This window comes from Coregonus lavaretus, assembly GCF_964263955.1.
Source record: "Coregonus lavaretus genome assembly, chromosome: 39".
Classification (NCBI taxonomy): Eukaryota; Metazoa; Chordata; class Actinopteri; order Salmoniformes; family Salmonidae; genus Coregonus; species Coregonus lavaretus.
In genome coordinates, this window is record NC_140026.1 from 24,666,366 (window position 1) to 24,679,202 (window position 12,837).

At 41.3% G+C, this 12,837-nt stretch overlaps 1 protein-coding gene across 1 annotated transcript in view; it reads right to left on the reverse strand.

Moving 5' to 3' along the window:
* The window catches only part of LOC311113110 (VPS10 domain-containing receptor SorCS2-like), a gene marked incomplete at both ends in the record, with an annotated part of 337,488 nt that overhangs the window by 165,108 nt on the left and 159,543 nt on the right, over positions 1–12,837 (reverse strand). The window contains 1 exon segment of the mRNA XM_084156253.1: positions 10,961–11,060. Coding sequence (XP_084012379.1) covers positions 10,961–11,060 — 100 coding nt within the window.

The window sequence follows — 12,837 nt, forward strand, 5'->3', positions numbered from 1 at the left end:
AGACTAGACGTAACATAGTAAACTTAAATCCGGGACACTCAAATTAGTATGATATGTTACGATTGGTATGTTTACATAAGACAGATGGTTACATAAGGCAAAACGAAAGTAAGGTGGTTGGTCGTGGTTGATGTGTAATACGAGCATCTAGCAACCCAAAGGTTGCGAGTTCGAATCTCATCACTATAGCTAATTAGCAACATTTCATCTACTTACTACTTTTTAGCTACTTTGCAACTACTTAGTATGTTAGCTAACCCTTCCCCTAACCCTACCATTAACCCTTTTAGTTAACCCTTCCCATAACCCTAACATTAACCCTTTAACCTAACTCCTAAACTTAATCCTAAACTCTTACCCTAACCCCTAGCCTAGCTAACATTAGCTAGCTAGCTAACGTTAGCCACCTAGCTAGAATTCGTAACATATCATACGTTTTGCAAATTCCTAATATATTGTATGTTTTGAAAATTCGCAAACATATAACCCGAATTGGGTGATGGACATCCACACATTAATACATACCATACAAAACGTAACATATCATACTAAATGGAGTATCGCTGAATTATGTACAGAATAATACGAATACTCCGAGACCACATTGCAGCGATCTAAACAACGATTGGAGCAGTGTTAAACATCATCAGTACCACATCCTTATGATATATACATTTTCATGAGCGCAACCTAATTGCAAGAGACAGGTTGGAATGTCTGACTGAAATATGAGACAAGTCAACCTTTTTTTCAAAATTAGTGGTGTTTGAGTTTGTTGATAAAATGGGACATGATTATTTGGTTGTGCGACTCGGGACAAAGGGCCAAAATGCGGGACTGTCCCGCACAATCCGGGACATGTGGTCACCCTAGACCAGGCAACTTTGATGGGGGTGGGGGCCACCAAAAAATTTAACTCATCATGAGGGGCCGCAGTTGTTTGTGGGTCTGTGTACCCTCATCCATACCCCCTTCACACACACATTTTGCCATGGGGCATGGATACAATTTAGCAATTTTATAACTCATTTCATGCAATTCTAGTCGTTTTTGCCATGGGTTGGAGGGAAACATTAGCAGTTTTACGGCTAATTTCCTGCAATTCTACACATTTTGCCATAGGGTGGAGTCAAATGTTTGCAGTTTTTAATATGATAACTGATGATCAATGAGCCCCACACCGGTCGGTAATTCAACCATACTTACTACAAGTTTAGATACTGTAGCTGACCGCTAGACAAAAATGTTTAGCTGACATGGTCTAATTGAGTGACTGTTGATGCACATCCAAATTTAGAAATTGCATCTTGTGTATACAGTTGAAGTCAGAAGTTTACATACACCTTAGCCGAATACATTTAAACTCAGTTTTTCACAATTCCTGACATTTAATCCTAGTAAAAATTCCCTGTCTTAAGTCAGTTAGGATCACCACTTTATTTTAAGAATGTGAAATGCCAGAATAATAGTAGAGAGAATCATTAATTTCAGCTTTTCTTTCTTTCATCACATTCCCAGTGGGTCAGAAGTTTACATACACTCAATTAGTATTTGGTAGCATTGCCTTTAAATTGTTTAACTTGGGTCAAATGTTTCGGGAAGCCTTCCACAAGATTCCCACAATAGGTTGAGTGAATTTTGGCCCATTCCTCCTGACAGAGCTGGTGTAACTGAGTTAGGTTTGTAGGCCTTGCTCACACACGCCTTTTCAGTTCTGCCCACAAATTGTCTATAGGCTGGAGGTCAGGGCTTTGTGATGGCCACTCCAATACCTTGACTTTGTTGTCCTTAAACCATTTTGCCACAACTTTGGAAGTATGCTTGGGGTCACTGTCCATTTGGAAGACCCATATGTGACCAAGCTTTAACTTCCTGACTGATGTCTTGAGATGTTGCTTCAATATATCCATATAATTTTCCTTCCTCATGATGCGATCTATTTTGTGAAGTGCACCAGTCCCTCCTGCAGCAAAGCACCCCCACAGCATGATGCTGCCACCCCCTTGCTTCACGGTTGGGATGGTATTCTTTGGCTTGCAAGCACACCCTTGTTCTTCCAAACATAACAATGGTCATTATGGCCAAACAGTTCTATTTTTGTTTCATCAGACCTGAGGACATTTCTCCAAAAAGTACGATCTTTGTCCCCATGTGCAGTTGCAAACCGTAGTCTGGCTTTTTTATGGCAGTTTTGGAGCAGTGGCTTCTTCCTTGCTGAGCGGCCTTTCAGGTTATGTCGATATAGGACTCGTTTTACTGTGGATATAGATACTTTTGTACCGGTTTCCTCCAGCATCTTCACAAGGTCCTTTGCTGTTGTTCTGGGATTGATTTGCAATTTCCGCACCAAAGTACGTTAATCTCTAGGAGACAGAACGCATCTCCTTCCTGAGCGGTATGACGGCTGCGTGGTCCCATGGTGTTTATACTTTCGCACTATTGTTTGTACAGATGAACGTGGAGACCTTTAGGCGTTTGAAAATTGCTCCCAAGGATGAACCAGACTACACAGGTCTTGGCTGATTTCTTTTGATTTTCCCATGATGTCAAGCAAAGAGGCACTGAGTTTGAAGGTAGGCCTTGAAATACATCCACAGGTACACCTCCAATTGACTCAAATTATGTCAATTAGCCTATCAGAAGCTTCTAAAGCCATGACATCATTTTCTGGAATTTTCCAAGCTGTTTAAAGGCACAGTCAACTTAGTGTATATAAACTTCTGACCCACTGGAATTGTGATACAGTGAATTATAAGTGAAATAATCTGTCTGTAAACAATAGTTGGAAAAATTACTTGTGTCATGCACAAAGTAGATATCCTAACCGACTTGCCCAAACTATAGTTTGTTAACAAGAAATGTGTGGAGTGGTTGAAAAACGAGTTTTAATGACTCCAACCTAAGTGTACAGTGGGGAAAAAAAGTATTTAGTCAGCCACCAATTGTGCAAGTTCTCCCACTTAAAAAGATGAGAGAGGCCTGTAATTTTCATCATAGGTACACGTCAACTATGACAGACAAAATAAGGAAAAAAATCCAGAAAATCACATTGTAGGATTTTTAATGAATTTATTTGCAAATTATGGTGGAAAATAAGTATATGGTCAATAACAAAAGTTTCTCAATACTTTGTTATATACCCTTTGTTGGCAATGACACAGGTCAAACATTTTCTGTAAGTCTTCACAAGGTTTTCACACACTGTTGCTGGTATTTTGGCCCATTCCTCCATGCAGATCTCCTCTAGAGCAGTGATGTTTTGGGGCTGTCGCTGGGCAACACGGACTTTCAACTCCCTCCAAAGATGTTCTATGGGGTTGAGATCTGGAGACTGGCTAGGCCACTCCAGGACCTTGAAATGCTTCTTACGAAGCCACTCCTTCGTTGCCCGGGCGGTGTGTTTGGGATCATTGTCATGCTGAAAGACCCAGCCACGTTTCATCTTCAATGCCCTTGCTGATGGAAGGAGGTTTTCACTCAAAATCTCATGATACATGGCCCCATTCATTCTTTCCTTTACACGGATCAGTCGTCCTGGTCCCTTTGCAGAAAAACAGCCCCAAAGCATGATGTTTCCACCCCCATGCTTCACAGTAGGTATGGTGTTCTTTGGATGCAACTCAGCATTCTTTGTCCTCCAAACACAACGAGTTGAGTTTTTACCAAAAAGTTCTATTTTGGTTTCATCTGACCATATGACATTCTCCCAATCCTCTTCTGGATCATCCAAATGCACTCTAGCAAACTTCAGACGGGCCTGGAAATGTACTGGCTTAAGCAGGGGGACACGTCTGGCACTGCAGGATTTGAGTCCCTGGCGGCGTAGTGTGTTACTGATGGCAGGCTTTGTTACTTTGGTCCCAGCTCTCTGCAGGTCATTCACTAGGTCCCCCCGTGTGGTTCTGGGATTTTTGCTCACCGTTCTTGTGATCATTTTGACCCCACGGGGTGAGATCTTGCGTGGAGCCCCAGATCGAGGGAGATTATCAGTGGTCTTGTATGTCTTCCATTTCCTAATAATAATTCCCACAGTTGATTTCTTCAAACCAAGCTGCTTACCTATTGCAGATTCAGTCTTCCCAGCCTGGTGCAGGTCTACAATTTTGTTTCTGGTGTCCTTTGACAGCTCTTTGGTCTTGGCCATAGTGGAGTTTGGAGTGTGACTGTTTGAGGTTGTGGACAGGTGTCTTTTATACTGATAACAAGTTCAAACAGGTGCCATTAATACAGGTAACGAGTGGAGGACAGAGGAGCCTCTTAAAGAAGAAGTTACAGGTCTGTGAGAGCCAGAAATCTTGCTTGTTTGTAGGTGACCAAATACTTATTTTCCACCATAATTTGCAAATAAATTCATTAAAAATCCTACAATGTAATTTTCTGGATTTTTTTTCCTCATTCTGTCTGTCATAGTTGACGTGTACTTATGATGAAAATTACAGGCCTCTCTCATCTTTTTAACTGGGAGAACTTGCACAATTGGTGGCTGACTAAATACTTTTTTCCCCCACTGCATCTAAACTTCTGACTTCAACTGTATATATATTTTTTCAATATATTTTTTAATTGTTCCGCGCGCTTACAAAAGCTGTAGTGCCTGCGGGCCGCCAGTTGTCCATCCCGGCCCTAGACTGTGCATTTTGTATGACCTCTTGGTAGTCATTACACACTGTACACAAACACACAAACACACACAGACAGACAGACACACACAAACATACTCTGACAAACACATGCAATGTACACCGTTGCAACAAAAACATGTCATGCACGCACTTGCAGATGCACGCACATGTACACACACAAGTATATATACAGTGGGGCCCATAATTATTGACACCATTGATAAATAAGAGCAATAATGACTATGATTATACTAATGATTATACTAATACAATTGCTCAGAGAAAGAGAGTTTGTTTAACAAAGAGATTTCGTTTAACAAGTAAGCTTTTTTTCTCTCAAAAAGGTACGGGTCAAAATTAACGATGAGTAAGAAATTTATAGAGGGTCAAAGATCATACCGCCAAGACATGCTAACCTTGGTGATGGTGAGAGGTTAGCATGTCTTGGTGGTATGATCTTTGACCCTCTGTACACATACACACACACACACACACACACACTCACACATAAGGTACCTTTCAAAAGTGTTCAGACCCCTTGGATTTCTTCACATTTTATTGTATTACACAAAGTGGGATTAAAATGGATTTAATTGTCATTCTTTGACAATCTACACAAACTACTCTGTAATGTCAAAGTGGAAGAACAATTCTAACATTTTATAAAGATTAATAGAAATTGAATAACTAAAATATAGTCCTTGCATAAGTATTCAGCACTCTGAGTCAATACATGTTAGAAACACCTTTGGCATCGATTACAGCTGTGAGTGTCTAAGACCTTTGCACACCTGGATTGTGCAATATTTGGCCATTATTCTTTTCAAAATTCTTCAAGCTCTGGCAAGATGTTGGGGATCATGGCTAGACAGCAATTTTCAACTATTGCCATACATTTTCAAGCAGATTTAAGTAAAAACTGTAACTTAACACTCACTGTCTTCTTGGTAAGCAACTCCAGTGTAGATTTGTCCTGCTGAAAGGTGAATTCCTCTCCCAGTCTCTGGTGTAAACCAGACTAAAGCAGGTGAAAAACTCCCCAGTATTTGCCGATGTCAAGCATACCCACACCATGACGCAGCCACCACCATGCTTGAAAATAAGGAGGCAGTTACTCAGTGATGTGGTGTGTTGGATTTGCCCCAAACGTAAGGCTTTACATTTAGGCCAAAAACTGTATTCCTTTGCTGTGTTTTTTTGCAGTATTACTTTAGTGCCTTCTTGCATACAAGATGCAAGTTTTGTATATTTGTATTCTTCTTTTCACTCAGTCATTTAGGTCATTATTGTGTAGTCACTACAATGTTATTGATCCATCCTCAGTTTTCTAGCTTCACAGACATGGATCTCTGTAGCTATTTTAAAATCACAAATGGTAACATCCCTGAGCTGTTTCATTCCTGTCATGCAGCTCAGTTCAGAAGGACGATTCTATCTTTGATGTGTCTGGGTGGTTTAAAGCATAATTATTAACCATGCTTAAAGAGATATTCAATGTCTGATTTGTTATTGTTACCCATCCACCAATCACTGCCCTTCTTGGTAAGGCTTTCGAAAAGCTCCCTGGTCTTTGTAGATGAATCTGTGCTTGAAATTAATTACTTGACTGAGGGATCTTACAGATGTTGTATGTATGGGGGACAGAGAAAGGGTTAGTCATCCAAAAATCAGGTCAGCCCCTATTACAGTGAGGGAAAAAAGTATTTGATCCCCTGCTGATTTTGTACGTTTGCCTACTGACAAAGAAATGATCAGTCTATAATTTTAATGGTAGGTTTATTTGAACAGTGAGAGACAGAATAACAACAAAAAAATCCAGAAAAACGCATCTCAAAAATGTTATAAATTGATTTGCATTTTAATGAGGGAAATAAGTATTTCAACCCCTCTCAATCAGAAAGATTTCTGGCTCCCAGGTGTCTTTTATACAGGTAACGAGCTGAGATTAGGAGCACGCTCTTAAAGGGAGTGCTCCTAATCTCAGCTTGTTACCTGTGTAAAAGACGCCTGTCCACAGAAGTAATCAATCAATCAGATTCCAAACTCTCCACCATGGCCAAGACCAAAGAGCTCTCCAAGGATGTCAGGGACAAGATTGTAGACCTACACAAGGCTGGAATGGGCTACAAGACCATCGCCAAGCAGCTTGGTGAGAAGGTGACAACAGTTGGGCTCCATGCAAGATCTCACCTCGTGGAGTTGCAATGATCATGAGAATGGTGAGGAATCAGCCCAGAACTACACGGGAGGATCTTGTCAATGATCTCAAGGCAGCTGGGACCATAGTCACCAAGAAAACAATTGGTAACACACTACGCCGTGAAGGAATGAAATCCTGCAGCGCCCGCAAGGTCCCCCTGCTCAAGAAAGCACATATACAGGGCCGTCTGAAGTTTGCCAATGAACATCTGAATGATTCAGAGGAGAACTGAGTGAAAGTGTTGTAGTCAGATGAGACCAAAATGGAGCTCTTTGGCATCAACTCAACTCGCCGTGTTTGGAGGAGGAGGAATGCTGCCTATGACCCCAAGAACACCATCCCCACCATCAAACATGGAGGTGGAAACATTATGCTTTAGGGGTGTTTTTCTGCTAAGGGGACAGGACAACTTCACCGCATCAAAGGAACGATGGACGGGGCCATGTACCGTCAAATCTTGGGTGAGAACCTCCTTCCCTCAGCCAGGGCATTGAAAATGGGTCGTGGATCGGTATTCCAGAATGACAATGACCCAAAACACACGGCCAAGTCAATAAAGGAGTGGCTCAAGAAGAAGCACATTAAGGTCCTGGAGTGACCTAGCCAGTCTCCAGACCTTAATCCCATAGAAAATCTGTGGAGGGAGCTGAAGGTTTGAGTTGCCAAACGTCAGCCTTGAAACCTTAATGACTTGGAGAAGATCTGCAAAGAGGAGCGGGACAAAATCCCTCCTGAGATGTGTGCAAACCTGGTGGCCAACTACAAGAAACGTCTGACCTCTGTGATTGCCAACAAGAGTTTTGCCACCAAGTACTAAGTCATGTTTTGCAGAGGGGTCAAATACTTATTTCCCTCATTAAAATGCAAATCAATTTATAACATTTTTGACATGCGTTTTTCTGGATTTTTTTGTTGTTATTCTGTCTCTCACTGTTCAAATAAACCTATCATTAAAATTATAGACTGATCATGTCTTTGTCAGTGGGCAAATGTACAAAATCAGCAGGGGATCAAATACTTTTTTCCCTCACTGTATTTCACACAAAGTGAGTCCATGTAATTTATGTGATTTGTTAAGCCACATTTGAATCCTGAACTAATTTAGGCTTGCCTAAACAAAGGGGTTGAATACTTATGCAACGACTATACAGTTTTGTTATACATTTTTTATATATATATATATATATATACAGTGTTACAGTGCTGTGAAAAAGTATTTGCCACCTTTCTGATTTTCTCTATTTTTGCATATTTTTGAGACTGAATGTTATCAGATCTTCAACCAAAACCTAATGTTAGATAAAGGGAACCTGAGTTTACAAATAACAAAAAAAATGGATACTTATTTCATTTATTTAATTAACAAAGTTATGCAACCCCCAATTCCCCTGTGTGAAAAAGTAATTGCCCCCTTACACTCAATAACTGGTTGTGCCACCTTTAGCTGCAATGACTGAAACCAAATGCTTCCTGAAGTTGTTGATCAGTCTCTCACATTGCTGTGGAGGAATTTTGGACCACTCTTGAATGCAGAACTGCTTTAACTCAGCGACATTTGTGGGTTTTCAAGCATGAACTGCTCGTTTCAAGTCCAGCCACAACATCTCAATTGGGATTAACTTTGTTTATGAAATAAATGAAATAAATATGTAATTGTTGTGTTATTTGTTCACTCAGGTTCCATTTATGTAATATTTGGTTTTGGTTGAAGATCGGATAACATTTAGTATCAAAAACATGCAAAAAAGTAAATTAGAAAGGAGGCAAATACTTTTCACAGCACCGTATATACAAAAAAATACAATCCAGAGTATTTTGTGTAGATTGTTGACATAAAATGACAATTAAATATATTTTAATCCCACTTTGTAACACAAGAAAATGTGAAGAAATCCAAGGGGTCTGAATACTTTTTCAAGGCACTGTATGTACACACACACACACACAGACAAACAGGCACACGCGCGTACATGTACACACACACACAGACAGACAAACAGAGACACACACACACATAGCAGTGGTTGGGCTCCCACTGATAGCAATACCCTCCTGCTAGCCCTGGGGTGGGTTTAAATACCAAGCTGATCCACAGTTCCTATTCCCAGACCTCCCACTGTCAGAACGCAGACACTCACAGCTCACAGTCAGGACCCCGTGACACCAATCTCCCCCTGTTGACCCACTCTCTCTTAGATTCTCTCTCAGATTCTCTCTCTTTCGGTCTCTCTCCCACTTTCCCTCGCTCTCAGTCTCTCTAAGATTCTCTCTCCCTCCCTCCTGGTGAGGGGACTTCTCTAGGTTCATCTCTCTGTAGGTGAGGGCTTTGTGGTGGAATGTATTGCTTCCTTTTAGGTGGCTGTAAAATTTAACATCTCTTTTCTGGATTTTGATAACTATGGGGTATAGTCCTAATTCTGCTCTGCATGCATTGTTTGGGGTTTTGTGTTGCACACAAAGTATATATTTTTTTACAGAATTCTGCATGCAGAGTCTCAATTGGGTGTTTGTCCCATTTGGTGAATTCTTGGTTGGTGAATGGACTCCAGACCTCACAACCATAGAGGGCAATGGATTATATACTGATTGAAGTATTTTTAACCAGATCCTAATTGGGATGTTGAGTTCTATGTTCCTTTTGATGGCGTAGAAAGCCCTTCTTGCCTTGTCTCTTAGATCATTCACAGCCTTCTGGAAGTTGCCTGTGGTGTTGATGTTTAGGCTGAGGTATGTATAGTTCTTTGTGTGCTCTAGGGCAACGGTGTCTATTCCCAGGCAATTAACCGCTACCAGTGTCTCGTCCCCAACCATCTCGAAAGTGTGTGTGTGTATGTGTCTGACCCTGGAGGATGAGTCAGTGAGTCCCAGGTGAATTTGGGAATTGGTGGAATGGAGGGGATGGATGAGTTACTTTGTTTAATCTCCTCAACCTCTTATTGATTAGAGCACTGGGCCCAGGGGATCATTGATTGGACAAGCTGCCACGGGAGGTGGAATGGGACAATAAGGAGCAGGTCCAATCAAATCTCTGAACCTGAAGTCATCTGTGAGAGTGAGTGCCCTCACTTTCTCCTAAACTTTGTGTTTCATGAGCTCTACAGCTCAACTCTATGTCTAAAACTAAGGGTGGGAACGTTTAAACGTTAAAATGTTTAAACGAAGTTGGGATCCTTAATGTTAAGAAAAATCTTTTTTCTTCACAAAATTAAAATCACTGTTATCACAAAACATATTATTTCCAGTGTTATAGCCTAACTAGATGATAGGCTATTAAGGCCTGGGGAAAGTTGTGTAATTTAAATAAAAGAAGAGAGGAATCTTTAGGCTACTTTGATGAATTTGTGAGGCATGCAAGACAAGACATTGCAAGATACAGATTACCAAGAAATTCTTTCTGCCTGCCCCGTCAACTCTCTCCCTCGCGCTGGCTCGCCTACTCTTGCTCTTTGCTAATGATGCGAGTGTGTGTTCAGTCTTCAGTCTGTTGCGTGTAGAATATCATAGCCTATTCTTTGATGATAGGCCCTGCTTTACTGAAGTTGCAAGCTAAGAAATTGCAAATAAGGAATTCCATTGCAAGATACACCTTTTGATTGCCGATAGATAGGCTTAGTGCACGGTCCTGACTCTGTCTGCCTGGTGGCCGACCTGCCTTTACGGTGCCCCTCCCCTCTCTCTCTGTTCCACGCTAGCTCGCTATGAAAGATGCAAGTGTTTGTGTTCACGGAAGTACGGCAACTAATCAGTCTCCTCCGTTCGAAAAATACTGAATCTTAGGAGTCAATTCCTAGCGGAATCGATTCTTGACACTCAGAAATGGGAGTCGACACTGGGAGTCGACTTGCAAGGAGTCGAGGAATCAATTATTTTGGAGTCGACTGTTCACTACTACGCCATTGTCGTAAACTTTGGAATTCACAAGGAATTTAACACATTTTTCTTATTGTTTTAACGGAAAACCGATAAAAGAACCCTATCTAAAACCATGTCACCAAGCTGTCCTAAAGCATCTCTCGACAATAACTGTCTTCAAGGTGAGAGTACTAAGAGGAAGTTGCCAATAACTAATTGCAGCTATAATGTCGATGCAGGTGAGTGGAGGGGAGACTATAGACAAAGCAGGCTGAAGACTTCCTACCTTTTTCTTGTTGGTGGGGCAGATGTAGAAGTTAGAGACCACGATAGTTGTCCCAGGCATCAGGTTGAGCTTGCCGTAGGTGGTGCCATAGTCACTAGACCTGAGGAGAAACAGAGAGAGAAAGAGAGAGGTCAATATTGTGGGTCTGAGAGAATTACAGGTTTTACAGAATCTTTGCAACAACATAAATGGAGTCAAAATACAATCATAACCCTTATTCACACATATAAAGCAGTTGTTCTTTCTTTAAACTACAGCACTCTTGAGCCATTTTCTTTTTATTACCATTCTCCTTCCTATTCTCCTAAAACATTACAGGTTCACATATTGAAACTGACGGCCAGCTGTGCCTGATATCCCCTGTCCGGATGAAAAACTACAGAACAGGATTACAACTGTGAAATGTCCCAGAATACCGCTACTCACCTTAATCTATCCAACTGCTCCCATGGGTTTTGATTACCGTAGATTTCTCTTTACATTTTACATTTTACATTTTAGTCAGAGCGACTTACAGTTAGTGAGTGCATACATTTTCACACTGTATTACCGGACCAGCACTGCCCCGGCTCGACCCCCGGTCGGATTACAATGATGGATAGCGAAGCGGACAGACAGCCTATCATTGGCTGAACTATTGACGAATAACCGCGGGCTAGGGGCAAAGCAGTGAAAAACACTGGCAAATCACCAAAATCTCAAAATCTGGCAGTTTCATGAGCAGGTGATGGTTAGGTGACAGCTGTGGAGCAAGGACCCTGAGATTCTGAGATTGACGGTCGGCTCCTTATATATATATATATATATCTCCAGCCTAGCCAAATCAAACACCTAGCAATGGCGCGGCTAGTGCCGGGAAAGTAATTATTTGTGACACTTTCTGTTGAATGGTGCAGTTTTGCTCGCCAAGGGTGAAAAGGTATGGCAGTCTGTGGGAAATTGACAGGCGTATTGTGGTCAGAGTCAATTGCATTCATTTTGCGAGACTGCATATTCTACATGTTTGGTGTGAATCAAACCAAAGTATAAAGGAGACTCAGGCCAACCAACAGGTATAGCGGGCACAGAGGAACTCTGTATTAAAATATATTCAATTGGCATGATTTCTATTCTATGATTTCATTTTCCAGAGTGCTTATTGTCACTCTGGATAAGATAAATGGTCTCTACATTGTCTCTTTGAATGCTGTGTAACCTAAATAATTATAAAGAGTGTTATAAAGAGTTATTGTTTCGACCAGTATTGCACTATTGCCAGTAAGTATAGCCCTGAAGTGGTACGTTTTTATAAAGAGATAGTCAGTCCAACCTCCTAAACCAGATTGGAATGGAAGTGCTGCTGTGCTGAGTGAGAGAGGTGAGTGGAGAGAGAGCAGAGAGCATTCAGTGTTGAAGAGAGGAGAGAGAGGGAAGAGGGGATGGGGAGAGTGGGGCGTCTGGCTGGCAGGGGAGGCCTTGATGAAGGGGAGTGATCAGAGATCATGTCCACCCGGCCCCATTCTGCTCCAGACAAGTGGATTTACTTTACAGCATTACTGTCTTACACTCAGCAGGGCAGCAACCACAGCGGTGGGCACACAGACAAACACATGGGTATAAACAAGAGGAAACCCACATACACAGTCACACACACAGGTTAGCGGTTTTTGTAATGAATCTTGTTCTGGAGGTAGCTCTGCAGAGTGGTCACTAGCTGGCACAGCCACAAATTCATAAAATCTGATTTTAAACTTAACCCTAACCTTAACCCTAAACTTAAACACACCGCTAACCCTAATGCCTAACCTTAAATTAAGACCAAAAAGCAAATTTGTATTTTCATGAATTTTTACCATATAGCCATTTTGTAGCTGGCTTATCTAAGGAGAAATCGTTCA